The sequence below is a fragment of the Neofelis nebulosa genome, chromosome 3 (genome assembly GCF_028018385.1).
Source record: "Neofelis nebulosa isolate mNeoNeb1 chromosome 3, mNeoNeb1.pri, whole genome shotgun sequence".
NCBI classification, from domain to species: domain Eukaryota; kingdom Metazoa; phylum Chordata; class Mammalia; order Carnivora; family Felidae; genus Neofelis; species Neofelis nebulosa.
In genome coordinates, this window is record NC_080784.1 from 17722132 (window position 1) to 17737387 (window position 15256).

A 15256-nucleotide genomic window follows, 5' to 3' on the forward strand; every position below is an offset into this window, starting at 1 on the left:
CCTGTTTCCGATTCTGTGTCTCCCTCTCTCTCTGCCCCTCCCCCGTTCATGCTCTGTCTCTCTCTGTCCCAAAAATAAAAATAAAAAATGTTGAAAAAAAAAATAAATTAAAAAAAAAAAAAAAATAGAAATATCTAGGTTGGTTAAGTGTCCAACTTCAGCTCAGGTCATGATCTCACTGTTCGTGGGCTCGAGCCCCGTGTGGGGCTCTGTGCTGACAGCTCAGAGCCTTCAGATTCTGTGCCTCCCTCTCGTTCTCTGCCCCTCCCCTGCTCACACTCTGTCTCTCTCTCTCTCAAAAATAAATAAACATTAAAAAAAAAAACCAAATAAAATAGAAATATCTAATAGGGTTGTTTTACTCTGTAGCGTAAGGGCTTTGCAGTAAGACTTCTTTGCTTTTGCTGTTCAAAATACACTTTCAGAATGCTTCCGCTAATTGTATTTTTCTCTGGGGTTTTTAAACTGCTCTGGCAGGATCAGCATTGGTTCCCACTTTGCATGTTCACATACGCAGTATGAATCGCATAAAAATGGGTGGCTGATGACAACATAGAAAAGAATCTGTAAGTATTAGGCAAAACATAACTAAGCTCGAAAAATATGAAAAGTTTTCAATCTAAGGAGTTTTTTTTACAAGTATTTTCTTTTTGTGGCTTTTATTTTTTTATTTTTGAGAAGGACAGAGAGGGTGCAAGCAGGAGAGGGGCGGGCAGTGAGAGAGGGAGAATCTTGATCAGGCTCCGGCTGTCAACATAGAGCCCGATGTGGGGCTTGAACTCACAAACCATGAGATCATGACCTGAGCTGAAATCAAGAGTTGGACACTTAACTGACTGAGTCATCCAGGCCACCCTCTTTTTATAGCTTTAATGGGCTTCAAAAAAATTTTTTTTACAGCTGATTCATTGTTTTCATTTGGATCAATGTTAAAAGGAAATGAATGGATGACAAAGTTGAAAATAAAATATTATTAGAGCCTGTTTTGAAATAGTCAAAGTGTTCTAGCAGTAATGACAATAGGTCTTAATTTATTCCGCTAACATTTTTTTGTTTTTACATGTTCAGCATGGGGGAAAATGTGCTTGTGCTTGCTACATCTATTCTCGAACTAGAATATGATTCCAGTTCAGAAATCCTGTTTGCCTGAATCAAATGTTGTTTTACATCCTAGCTGGTCATATTGCGGGACCAAATAGGGAATTCGCGATTATTTAGCTCTTCGTGCTTTCCCAGTGTTATTCAACTTAATTCTCATACAAAGTATGTATCAGTATTCTGGACTTAAAGATTAGGGAATTAAACCTTCAGGAATCAAGTAAGCTTCCCAAGACCACCAGTCAGGAAGCGGTTAGAATTGGGATTCAAATTTAAGGGTCTGACGTTTCGTGTTCGGGTTTCTTCCTAGGCTCTTGTGCCCTTCCTGGCAGCTACCTTCCTCGAGCTGTGAAGGACTTCCTCTGGGAGCAGGCCAGTTAGGAGCTGGGGTGCCCTATCTTTGCTTCTCCAGATTCTCTGTCTACGTTCTTCACCCTGGTATGCCCTGGCCGCTGGTACATTCTGGCTGTCTGGAGGTCTCCTTCGCCCCAAGTAGCTCTCGGAGCTCAACATGGGAGCAGAATGTGGGACGTTGTTCACTCCTGGCCTCTCTGCCAGGTCGCAGTGGTTGGTGGCGTTTCTCCCTGCAGCTCCCCTTGCCGGATTCCAGAAACGTCTCCCTCCCTTCTTGCCACTTCTTGCATTGGCACTGGCTGCCTTTTAACTTTCACTGTTTTTACTCTTCTCAGGTTCATCGCTTCTCCAACAACTTTTATAGTGATTTGAGTTGTGTGATGACAATTCAAGCAAAACCACTTCAGCAGAGACCTACCTGTTTTGCGGATAGAACGCAGTACGTATGCGAAATAACGATGCAGCCTGCTCTCTAGGCTGCATGCACCTGAGCATGAGGCCTGCAGAAGTCCGCGTGCTAGGCGTGTCTGAGCACACTCAGGGAAGGATACAGCCATGTGTGAGAATGAAAACGCACTGCTCCAATAGCAGCCACAAAAGTGACTTACCGTTAGGTGAGGGTCAATAGATAAGGGGAAGATAGCTGTGAATTCTTAATCTTCTGGGCTATACTGTGTGATTGCAGTCAGGGAGGACCTTAGACCTTATGTTCCTGTGGACGATTCTTCAGTGGGATGGAAGTTGAATTGGAAATGATAGTCTGTCCATTCGTTCAGCCAATATTCAGAAGTATCTGCTTGAGGCGGGCACTCTTCTAGACAGTGCCTCGTAATGGGCACATCTATCTATGCCCTGTTCACCTAATGCTTACAAGCTGAGTAATTAATTTGGCTTTCCCCCCCCCCACCCCTCCCGCCCCCAGGAATGAACAAGAAGGCAAATCACTGGGTGTGGGGGCCAGTGCTCCGTCTTTGGCCCGGCACCGTCTGGGACGAATCTCAGATGCTCGCGGACTCCACGCTTCCGCAAGGAAGACGCCTGCACATCTGAGGCTGCCTTCTCTCACTTCAGACTCCCAGAGGATGAAAACCCCCGGTGTGTGCAGCGATGAAGTTCTAAGGGGAACAAAGCCGTAAGTCTCGTTTCTCTCCTGGGGAACCAGAAGCCACACATGATGGAGGATAGAAACAGGTGGACACCTTCTAAATAGTTCATTCATTTGAATATTTCCCACGAAATGTGTTTCGGTAGTGTAGTTAAGCTGCGTGCTGGAAAGTAAAGTCAGGCAGAGAACCTGCGTTTGTGTCTTTCCAGTTTTTATTTAAATTCTAGTCAGTTAACATGTAGTGTAACGTTGGTTTCAGGAGTAGTATGACTGTTCGTTCTTTTTTATCTCTAAGGCTGTGTTTCACTCTGTGTGGGGGACTTTCAGAAAAGCTTTTGACCTTAGGGTTCGACATCAAATCATTGCCCTGTTAGAAAGGAACTTGTCTTTTCCTTTATTACAGAGGTACTGGGGAGCAGCCCAGCTTTATCACTTACTCAAGTGTCCAGCAGTCTTTACATTAATAACAGCTAGTGTTTGTCGACAGCTTTCTGTTACCAGCACCAGCGGGACGAGTCACATTTATTATTTGACTTATTCCCTGCCACAAATCTTTTGAGTTAGTACTCATGGGATCCCAGATCCAAGAGGAGGAGACAGAGGCTGAGAGAAGTTGCATAACTCGCCAAAGCTCCCAGGAAGGAGAGGCAGAGCCTGGGGCTCCCCCGCGGTGCTATGCAGCTTCCGAGACCTCCACCCCCTACCCCCCCCCCCCCCCCCCCCCGACCACTGGCCCCAGGCTTCCTGCAGCAAGGGAGGGAGTCATTAAGGGGGCTGCCTTAGGCTCCCCCTGCAGGGATGGGGTGCATTATCAGCTGCCAGTGCTTAACCAGCAACTGGACTTTTCTGGATGTATTACACAGAGCCATGTTCGGCTTTGTGATGGATTACTGTGTCTTTCACCCTCTGGAACTGATATTTCTGGTGTTTGGGTTATCTGGGGTTATTTGCTCTGGTAGTTCTTTTCAAGAGCTCTTCCCCTCCTCCAGTCCCACTGTGGTCACTTGGGACCCCTGACCCCATGCCCCAGTCACTGGCACGTTGCTGGCCCTCTCCTCCTCCTCCCAGCCCCCCTGGGCTCCACAAACAGGCTTTCACCCGAAACCTTTTGTATTTTCTGTTGAAATCTGTGCCTCCAACTATACCTTCCCTTCATGTTCTGCCCCTTCCTATCCATACACCATAGACCCGTGTTTTTCAACTGTTTTTTTTTTTATATTACTGCCGTACTAAGAAGCCCTTTTAGACGATCTTTCCTAATTCCTCCCTCACCTGTGGAATTTTAATGCCACAAATATACCGTACAGTCTATGTACTGTTCTGTATGTCTGTGTTTTATACATAAAAAAAAGTAAGGGTTGGTTTGTCGGTCCCACCAATAACCAGTGTTTGCCCCTTGGGGGGCAGTGTCGCCCTCATTGATATGCATACCTGTTTCCATTACTTCTGATCACCCGCCTTGACTGGGTTCAGCCTTTTTTTCTGTCTGACCCTCAACCATGCCAGCTGTGCTGGTCCTTCCCTCGTGGGGATTTTGTTCGTGCCCTTTCACTTTTAGCAAAGTAACCTGCTTTTTTCTATCAAAGTACTACAAGTTCACAGTGGAACATTAGAATAGTACCAAAACTACAAGTAGGTGTCAAAGGTCACCTGTATGCCTAATACCTAGAAATGTAAAAATGATACCTGTTGATAAATTCACTACCAAGTTTATCCATGGTTACGTTTCTTCTTTTCTTTCCTTTATCTTTTTTCTAATACTACGTTTTCCTACTAATATAGCTTTTTTCATATTTTTTTCATTTAACATTATTCCTATTTTCCACATTGTTAAATATTTGTGAAACCATGATTTTAATGACTAGAAATAACGTATGGGTATGCGATAATTTGTGAAATATTTTGCTATTACTGGAACTTTTCCTTCTATATTTTCACTATTATAATGTACAGGGGACATCATTTTATGTAAATCTTTTAAGTTTTTATTTAAATTCCAGTTAGTTAACAGTGTAATATTAGTTTCAGGTGTAGAGTATCATTTCATATCAATCCCAATAAGGATGTCTTTAAATTGTTTTTCCTGTTGGTACAATCCTAGAAGTAAAGCTACCGGGTCAAAGATTATGGATATTTTTACGACTCTTCACATATTTTTCCAAGGCTCTTCCCAGAATGGTTCTAACAATCTATAGTCCCACTGGCAGGACGTGAAACTCTTTCCTTGCAGCCTCTAAACTATGGGTAGTATGTGTATTTTAAAACTTGATAGGCAGTATGGTCATATTTTAATTTTCATAACTTGATTATTAACGAATCAATGAATTGGAATCTTATTGTAGAATATCCATTTCTATTCTTGTGCATGAACCAGACAGTCTTTCCATGTTAGTATCTGGTGGGGAATGTCTATCATCTGAACCTTTCCTCACCCTGCTGACAAAGTCTATGATCTGGTGGTCAAATTCAAAAACGAAAAGTATCACATTGAATCTGATGGCATTAAATCTATTACAAATGTAGGGATGACCGACGCTTTCACAATATTTAGTTTTCTCATCAGAGAACGTACCTTGCCTCTCCTTTTAATGCTCTCACATAAAGTTTTATAGTTTTCCTCATTAATTACACCTTGGTAATTAATTTTATCCTTCATTGATCGCCCCGTTCTCTCAATTTCTACAGCACTTCTATTTAGAATCGTTTACCATAGCCCTTCATTACATCAACTGATTACATTGTTCTCTAATAACTTCATGGGTTTTCAGTAACTTACAAGCTCCTTAAGAGGGGGAACCAGACCTTCAATTATTTCCGTATCCTGTACAGGGACTAGCATCGCAGAGCAGTCAGTAAATACAGTTCGACAGTCACTGCCGAGCAAGGAGAAGGTGACCGGAGCTGGTGGTCAGTCCCCCTCTTTACATTTGTCTTTCCCACACTCTGCTCATTCTCCTCGAACATTTCTTTTGAAAGGCAGCTGTGATTACCAGTTCCGATGAGGAGCTTTGTGGTGAGGTCTGTCCCCCTGTCTCTGCACCTGGGTGCTCAGTTACATGTTGTTGTGTTTACAGGCAAACTGGCATAGACCGGGGGTCCTCCCCACCGGCTCAGGCCTCAAGGAGCAGGTTACCCCCCATAGGCTCAGAGACTGGTGGGCAGAATGTGGCAGTTCCTGGATCTCGACCTGTTCCTGTAAGACACATTTCATTATATTTAAGTGCACCATTTAGATCGTCTACTGCAAAACAAACAACCACAATATAATTTTGGCCCTTCCGGGGCCAAGTACGAACTCAAGTAACGTAAAATGTCTCCATAATCTGCTTCCTGAAAGTAACTGGCATGCGAGAACTGACGGGAGGTGGGAGGGTTAATTCACTGTCGTGCGAAATGGAAACCTGATTTGAACCGAATCAGAAAGTCCAGGTGTCAAAGAAAATCTGACAGGATGGTATAGCAAAGAAAACAGCATGAAGGTTAGGTCAGGAGACAGGGAGATCTGTGTTTGAACCCGGCCACCCAAATGTAGTGTAGAAATTAACGTAGTAGAAATTAATCTCCCTGCGCCTTTGTTTTCTGACCCGTAGAAGGGCCACAGTGATTCCTTCCTCAAAGGACTGATACAAGGATGACATGAATTTATAGATGGGAAATAACACCTGCATAAAGTAAGAGCTCTGTAGAACGCCCCTGCCATTTTTATCAGCTCTCATGTTTACGGCTCAGGGGCACCATGTCTGTCGCAATGCGGAGGGAATGTCTTCTTCACCCAGGCTCAACGCAGCCACGTGATGGCAAAAGGTGTGGGGCAGGTGTGGGGCTGCTGGTGTGCATCACCAGATGTCCCCCCCACAGTTACAATGACTCGCCACTTCGCTCTCATACGAGTTACTAACTCATCTCTATTTCATAAAACACAGAAGGGCCCCAGTCGTGGGAACCTAAAAAGCCTAAGGAGAAAAACCGATGGAATGTTTTCTCTTGCATTCCTTTGCTTCCCTGAGTGCAGCGGCAGAATCCATTCCTAGAAAGGCAAGAATTGCACAGCTTTCGTGTGTAACCTTAGAATGTCGTGGCTTTGAGTAAAATCATAAAGGAAGGCGGACATCACATCAAAAAAATAAAAATAAACGCAAAATTACATTTCTATTATAATTTAATATTGAGTACTTTATGCGGTTCGGGTTTTTAGTCCGTATGTATCTATTAGGACACTTGCTTTATCGGGTTAAATAATAAAATGACATAATCAACTTGTGTTTTGACATTTATGCTTGATAGATGTTATACTTCCCAGTATCTAAATAAAAGTTTCAAATAAGGGAGTGAATGGATGAAAAAATGAGTGAATGGTTGAAACACAAAGAAAGGAATCTTCTTTTGTCTTTTTTAAGGATTGCGTTTACCTGAAACCGAAACATATTATCCTTTATTTAGTACAGAGGGAGGCATCCACAGAACCGTGTGTTCAGTGCAGTACCTGACAGTTTGGAACGCTCGCCTCTTCGAGAAAGATCTGTGACTGTGGAACAGTTTTCAAGACCCAGCACAACCCATGCATTTCGGGTAGGTTGTCTGTTAACCACAAAGTTGACTTTTAAAAATGTCTGAAACAATACGGGGAGCCTGGGTGGCCCAGGTGGTTAAGTGTCTGACTTCAGCTCAGGTGGAGATCTCACAGCGCGTGGGTTCGAGCCCCACGTCGGGCTCTGTGCTGACAGCTCAGAGCCTGGAGTCTGCTTCTGATTCTGTGTCTCCCTCTCTCTCTCTGCCCCTTCTCACAGTCTTTCTCTCTCTTTCCCTCTCAAAAATAAACATTAAAAAAAAAAAGAATCTTGTTTAAAAAAAAAATATGTGTAACAATAAAGCTCACCCCTCATTTTATTTTTCTTCTGACAGTTAGATACTCCTCGAAAAGGTTCACTGACCCTGATGGAATTTGCTGGCCACACATGGACAAGTCAGAGTCTGTTGACAGGTCAGTTTTCTCCACATGTAAATAAATGAGGTGTGATGTGAAGTTTCAAGTTTTGGAAAGAGAAATGGAAGATCATCTACCTAAGTAGGACTCTTTTGACCATGTAAGAGCAAATTACAAGTGTTTGTCACCCATGGCCAGACACAGAAGTCTCTAGAAAGAGCCAAACTTCAAAGATAAGCCCTTGCCTGCTGTTAGTCATAAAGGGGAAAATGCCCAGATGCTCTGCATTAAACTGGGGCCTCACTCTCAGAAAAAGGAAAATGCTGTCTTAGGAGTCTCATGACAAATCAGTGTCTCTCTCCACAATAACAGTTTTCATGTTTTCTCATCACACCCTCCTCTTAATTCCCTTTAAAGATCTAATTTATAAAAATGCTCCATAAAATTAATACAAATATTCTAAGTATTTTAGAATGGAGAGTTTCACAGATAAATACTTATTTTCAGCCCAGTAGCTATTTTTAGAGTAAAGTTTCTAGTCCGAACGCGGGCCAGTGATGTTTTAATTCTCAAAACTGTTACCAGTATTTTTGTTTAAGGAGGCAACATAGTATTATCATGAACTGTGCCACTCTGGAACCCAATGCCAGGTTTCCATCCCACTCACGGAGCTATCTTAGGAGAGCCTCAACCTTCTTGGGCCTCAGTTTCTTCTTTTTATAATAGTCTGGGTTGATCAAGCCATCACTGGAAAAATGTACGGAGAGGACCTCGCTAGATTCTAGGCATATGTTGTTTGTTCAAGAATTAGGAGTCATTGGGATTATAGGTCATGTGAAATGCACAGGCTAACTTGCTGTGTTAAGGCAAATGCTACAGTTTAAACATAAATCTAGTAAAATTGAAGCATTGTGACAACACGCTAATTTTATCACTGTTTACGTCAGCCCTTCTGTAGTTCTGTGGCATAGTGATGTCACAGATGCTTCAGCCTTTTACAAATTCTCTCGAGGAACACTCAGTGTAGTGGGGAAGATGAGGGGACTGTGAGAGAGGTGAGCAGGACCACCGGCTGGCTGTGCAGATGGGTAAAGGGTCGAGGGGCGGCCCGGAGGGGCCCTGAGCCACGTAAATCGGGATGAGCATCACGTGGTACACGAGACCAATCCCCTGGATGGTCAGTAGACAGTGGTGCCGGCAGAGGGGACGCAGAGAATTTCGATGAGTTTCGTTTTGGAGATCTTGACCGCAGGACACTAGTTTACTGGGCACCAGGATTAGAGGTTCCGAGAGGGAACTGGGTTCTGAATTCGTTTGAAATCTGCACATTTAATTTACCCCCCATACTAAGTCAGTATATTCTCTTATCAGGAGTCTTGTGACTATTATTACCGACCGTCAGGAGCTTTTCTCATGGCTGTAGAAATAACTGAGGTACATAAGAGGTATTTCTGTAATTCTAAGAACTTATTTTCTTTCTTTTTGACAAGCAGGCATGTCATCTCTTAACCTTTGCTTCCAGGTCAAAAAGCACCAGGAACTATTAATTTATCGACATTTGTTCTGTGGCAGAAGAAAAAGAGAAAGGGAGAAGCTGAAGGGAATCCCCAACAGTGGCAAGGGTCTCTTAAGGCAGCTGACATTCCTTCTGCCCCCATGAAGCCAGTAGGCCACCAGAACTCACTACTCGGCTTCCTGGGATCCACCTCAGGGTAGAAGGTGCTAGCAAAGCCACCAGCTCTTGGAGGACACAGGGCCAGAACTTAGGCTTAGTGGAGAAGGGGAACAACATCCATCCTTCCTTCCTTCCTTCCTTCCTTCCTTCCTTCCTTCCTTCCTTCCTTCCTTCCTTCCTTCCTTCCTTCCTTCTTCGCTTCCTCCCTCCCTCCCTCCCCCCTCCCCCCCCTTCCTTCCTTCCTCCCTCCCTCCCTCCCTCCCTTCCTTCCTTCCTCTCAGGACCCTCGGTGGCAGTTTTTGCATATTTCCCGGTTTATGGAAAAGCAACATCAAAGTATTTTGGTTTTCTTTTTTAAAAAAAATATCATCTGCATTGAATATACAAAGCCATCCTTTTGAGAGCTGGAAGTTTGAAGCAGTTTAATGGGAGTTACTTTGTGGTTGGTGTTTCAGGTTCACAGTATCCACCTAAATCTTTTCAGAGGACGACTCTGACTTCAAGGAAGAGATTCCAAGTGGCATCTTGATGGAACTGGGAGCAGCCAGTCTCAGCATGCCATTTATCACACGAATAATGGAAGAACAAGTATTCTACTACGCATCAGTTTGTCTGACAGTGGGACCTGAGCCCGTCGGAGAGAAACGCAAGCACATAAACAGCTTAGTTTTGAATCCTTGCATTGTAAAGAGACTACAAGTCAAATTCACCGACCTTCTTCACTGGAAGCATTCGGATCTAATAGGTGTTTATAATCCATCATCTTATCAATCACACATACACATACACACACATAAGCAGTGCATGTATTTACACACTCAACAGATGAGAGGATATTGCCTAGGAATGGGCCATTTTGTAACTTTGTGTCTTGACGTGCGTTTTGTGTCTCATTCTGTGACTAATCCACCGAAGTCCTGGTTACTAATTGATGTGATGTCACTCCCTTCTTTAGAAAATAGCAAAGCAATCTTTGGTACAGTATGTCAGTTTATCTAAGATTCAGATTGTTCTGGTCGTTGTGCTGACTTTCTTACACCTTTTTAAAAAATTTTTTAATGTTTATTTTTGAGAGACAGAGTGTGAGTGGGGGAGGGGCAGACACAGCATCGGAAGCAGGCCCCGCGCTCTGAGCTGTCAGCACAGAGCCTGACACGGGGCTCGAACCCATGAACCGCGAGATCATGACCTGAGCCGAAGTCGGACGCTTAACAGACTGAGCCACCCAGGCGCCCCCTTACACCTTTTTTTAAAAAGTACTTGAGTCACGAGCCTCTTTGAGAAATGACAGCGACTGTCTCCTGAGCCAATTTCATTTTGCTAGTTTTCATGCTCAGCCTCAGGCAGTCTATCCAAAAGTGTTCCAAATTTATTGACTTTTAAAGCTGACTAGAAACCTAATTTCCACATACTGTGTATGGTTTCCTGTTTGCTGTCTGCGGGTAAAGGTGTTCATCCACTGGAGGGAAGCCCCGAAGCAGCCTCCTGCTTATTTTATCACAGTCTGATCTTTGCTCGGTTGTCACATCTGCTGTGAACCCTCCCTGATCCCTCTAAGGCAGTGGTTCTTTCCGCTCTGTATTCTGACCCTGCGTGTGTCTCTTCCGACCATGTACCCCTATCTGGCATTCATACAGAAAATGGAAAGGGATTGCGAAGGGGAGGTGATCGGTTGGAGGCCAGGCTCTAGGGTCATTTTCTCTTCTTTCCTTTTTTATTTCTTTTTTCTTTTTTTTTTTTTTTGAGAGACCGTGGGGGGCGGGGGGGTGAAAGTGAATGAAGGGCAGAGAGAGAGAGAGAGAGAGAGAGAGAGAGAGAGAGAAAACCATGAGGGGCAGAGAGAGATGGAGGGAGGAGGAGAGAAGCGGGGCTTAATTGAAGCGGGGCGTGTGTTTTCTTTTGTTTTTTTGTTTTTGTTTTTTTTGTTTTTAACCAAAGTGGGGCTCGTGTTCACCCAAAGCAGGGCTGGAGCTCACCGGAAGCAAGGCTTCTGTTTTATCCAAATTGGGCCTCAAGCTCATGAACCACGAGATCATATCCTGAAATGAAGTCAGATGCTTAACCGACTGAACCACCCAGGTGCCCCTAGGGTCATTTTCGTTTGCCTCCCACCTGCCCCATGGTTTTCCTTTATAGTGACTTATGTTCTTAGGTGTTTCTATTCTCAGATCTCAAATCACCAAAATTTCTTTTTTTTTTTTCCCGATCAGATGCTTACAGTGTATCAATTTATTTTTTATTAATCTACGGTGACACTTGTTCTATTATTTAAATGCATAATAAATTATTTTCAGACATATTTCTGGTTGTAAGAAGAGAGGATCTTTGCCTTCTTAGAGATGTCTGGAAATTAAAAAGTGTGTTGAGACGGGAACTAGTGTTGCCCTTGATCACAGAGGACAGAACAAAAATGGTGCTGGAGGCTTGCCTCTTTTTTGTTTCTCCCTTACATTTCTCCTGACTTATTTTTCACAGTTATGCAACCTGTTATGGAGTAGGTGGCTGGCCCCGGCTCCGTAAGTCTAGATTTTTAATGCTTAGTTACCCACACAAAGCAGACCGAAGCATTTAGAAATGTTTCAAAACTCTCCCTCAACATTAGCCATAGGCACTTAAAATACCAGTCTTGATTTAGCCACTCTCAAATGTGAGGGATTCCTGGACACGGGAGCAGCCTGGAGTCCCTGTTCCCAAGGGCCTCTAGCCCTGGTGCCCTCTGGTCCCTAATTCCTGCTAACGGTGGGTTTTCTATCCACCTTGCTCTTTCAGAATGGCGCAAGCTAATTCATGTCAATTTCCAGGACCCATTCAACTCCTTCCCAGTCAGCACAGACCTCTTAGAAGTCTGTGCATATCAGAATGCATATCAGAAGAAAATGACTGATATGCATTCTAAACTAACATTAAGGAAGAGTATCCAAGAGAAATTATTTTCTCATGGAGAACCACTGAATAGATTTTATGGTAGCTTTACTTTCTGTGGCTTCAAAGGTTTCTAAATGAAAATCTATTATTTGTATATTTATTGATAAAACCGCTTTAAAAAACAGAACCAAGTGCAGTAATCATTTTCAACTGGAGCATACAGTACAATTTTATTTTTATTTCTTTTTTAATTTTTTTGACAAAATTACTATTTTGAGAGAGCCTGTGAATGAGCATGAGCGGGGGAGGGGCAGAGAGAAAGAGGAAGAGACAGAATCCCAAGCAGGCTCCGTGCTGTCAGCATCGAACCTGGCATCCTGCTGGATCCCACAACCCTGAGATCACGACCTGAGCCAAAATTAAGAGTCAGAAGCTTAACCAACTGAGCCACCCAGGTGCCCTGAAAAAGTACAGTTTTAGAGAGAACAGAGGCATGGCTTTGCCACTGACTTTAATAAGACCTGCTTAGAGCATGTATTTTTATACCTGTACACTTCATTTATAGGTTAAATGAGATTTAGAGGTTAGCAAATGATGCTTACATCAAGGATAGTGCTTTTTGAAGTGATCAGGGAAGAACTGGGGCCGTGTTTTCATAATACTCTACCTTGATACGTAAGTCTTAGAATTTCTTTGTTAAAAATTGAAAAAGGCAAATTGAATTACTCCTGAGGTCAATTTTTAAATGAAGGTTAATGACTGTGTTAATTGAAATGTCTGTTAATTCATCCAAAACCAAGGAAGGAATGAAGGAATTTTAAAATAATATAAAAACATGTAAAATACCATAGAAAACTGCTAGATAAACAGTATACATATTCAATGCAATCCCTATCAAAATAACACCAGCATTCTTCACAGACCTAGAACAAACAATCCTAAATTTGTATGGAACCAGAAAAGACCCCAAATAGCCAAAGCAATCTTGAAAAAGAAAATCAAAACTGGGGGCATCACCGCTCCGGGCTTCGAGATGCATTACAAAGCTGTAATCATCAAGACAATATGGTAAGGGCACAAGAACAGACACTCAGACCAATGCAACAGACCAGAGAACCCAGAAATGGACCCACAAGCATATGGCCAACTAATCTTTGACAAAGCAGGAAAGAATATCCAATGAAATGAAGACAGTCGCTTCAGCAAATGGTGCTGGGAAAACTGGACAGCGACATGCAGAAAAATGAACCTGGACCACTTTCTTACACCAGACACAAAGATAAACTCAAAGTGGATGAAAGACCTAAACGTAAGACAGGAAGCCATCAAAATCCTAGAAGAGAAAGCAGGCAAAAAACCTCTTTGACTTTGGCCACAGCAACTTTTTACTCAACATGTCTCTGGAGGCAAGGGAAACAAATGCAAAAATCAACTATTGGGACCTTATCAAAATAAAAACCTTCTGCACAGCGAAGGAAACAATCAGCAAAACTAAAAGGCAACTGACAGAATGGGAGAAGATATTTGCATACCAGATAAAGGGTTACTATCCTAAAGCTATAAGAAAGTTATCAAACTCAACAACCAAAAAACAAATGATCCAGTGAAGAAATGGGCAAAAGACATGAACAGACATTTCTCCAAAGAAGACTTCCAGATGGCTAATGGACACATGAAAAAATGCTCAACATCACTCATCATCAAGGAAATACAAATTAAAACCACAATGAGATACCACCTCACACCTGTCAGAATGGCTAACATGAACAACTCGGGCAACAACAGGTGTTGGTGAGGATGCAGAGAAAGAGGATCTGTTTTGGGTAGCTGGTGGGAATGCAAACTAGTTCAGCCACTCTGGAAAACAGTATGGAGGTTCCTCAAAAATTTAAAAATAGAACTACCCTACGACCCAGCAATTGCACTATTAGGTATTTATCCAAGGGATACGGGACTGTTTCGAAGGGACACACGCACCTCCCATGTTTATAGCAGCACTATCAACAATAGCCAAGGTATGGAAAGAGCCCAAATATCCATTGATGGATGAATGGATAAAGAAGATGTGGTATATATATACAATGGAGTATTACTTGGCAATCAAAAAGAATGAAATCTTGCCATTTGCAACTACGTGGATGGAACTGGAGGGTATTATGCTAAGTGAAATTAGAGAAAGATAAATATCACATGACTTCACTCATGAGGAATTTAAGATACAAACAGATGAACATAGGGAAGGGAAGCAAAAATAATATAAAAACAGGGAGGAGGACAAAACATAGGAAACTCTCAAATATAGAAAGCAGAGGGTAGCTGGAGAGGTTGTGAGACGGGGGATGGGCTAAGTGGGTAACAGGCACTAAGGAATCTACTCCTGAAATCATTGTTGCACTATATGCTAACTAACTTGGATGTAAATTTAAAAAATGAATTAAAAAATAAATGTTAAAAATTTTAAAAATAATATGAAAGGAAGTGTCCATGCTGATGTTATTCTGAACTAGAATGGAATTTCTATGCCAATTAAGAGGTACATCTTTCTTATTCAGGATTTTTATCTCTATAATTTTTTTTAATTTATTTTTTAAGTTCAAGTTAGTTTACATACAGTGTAGTATTGGTTTCAGGGTAGAATGCAGTGATTCATATATGCAGTGATACATATAACACCCTGTGCTCATCCCAATAAGTGCCTTCCTCCATGCCCATCACCCATTTAACACATCCCCCCACCCACCCCTCCCTCCAGCAACCCTCAGTCTGTTCTCTAAGAATTTCTTATGGTTTGCCTCCCTCTCTGTTTTTATTTTATTTTTCCTTCCCTTCCCCTATGTTCATCTGTTGTGCTTCTTAAATTCCACATGAGAGAAATCATATATGTCTTTAACGGACTTATTTCACTTAGTGTAATACATTCTAGCTCCATCCACGTTGTTGCAAATGGCAAGTTTTCATTCTTTTTCATCTCACCTCTATAACTTTTAATAAAAGTATTGAAAGAGTTCAAAAATTCATTATACTCCTAAAGCTTCTTTCAATTCCCAATTTGTATATAATTTGCGTACCTGCCCACAGTTTCTAATACACAGGTTATTCATTCCTTTATTTTTTACTGCATAAGCAGACTTGGACCAGTGGATTAAAAATGCATAACCACATTGTTTGTGACAGGTTTATCTCATTTATGAATTCCCAATTAACCTTTGTTTCTCCACAGAAGATGACATTCCTG

General features: G+C 42.3%; 1 protein-coding gene across 1 annotated transcript in view; it reads left to right on the plus strand.

Moving 5' to 3' along the window:
• Nucleotides 1-10031, plus strand: part of FAM149A (family with sequence similarity 149 member A) — a 56438-nt gene extending 46407 nt beyond the window's left edge. Inside the window, 7 exon segments of the mRNA XM_058720003.1 lie at nucleotides 1788-1891; nucleotides 2375-2584; nucleotides 5632-5752; nucleotides 6998-7126; nucleotides 7460-7538; nucleotides 9641-9783; nucleotides 9786-10031. Of these exon segments, the coding sequence (XP_058575986.1) occupies nucleotides 1788-1891; nucleotides 2375-2584; nucleotides 5632-5752; nucleotides 6998-7126; nucleotides 7460-7538; nucleotides 9641-9783; nucleotides 9786-9911 (912 nt within the window). The 3' untranslated portion in view covers nucleotides 9912-10031.
• Nucleotides 10032-15256: the final 5225 nt, after the last annotated feature.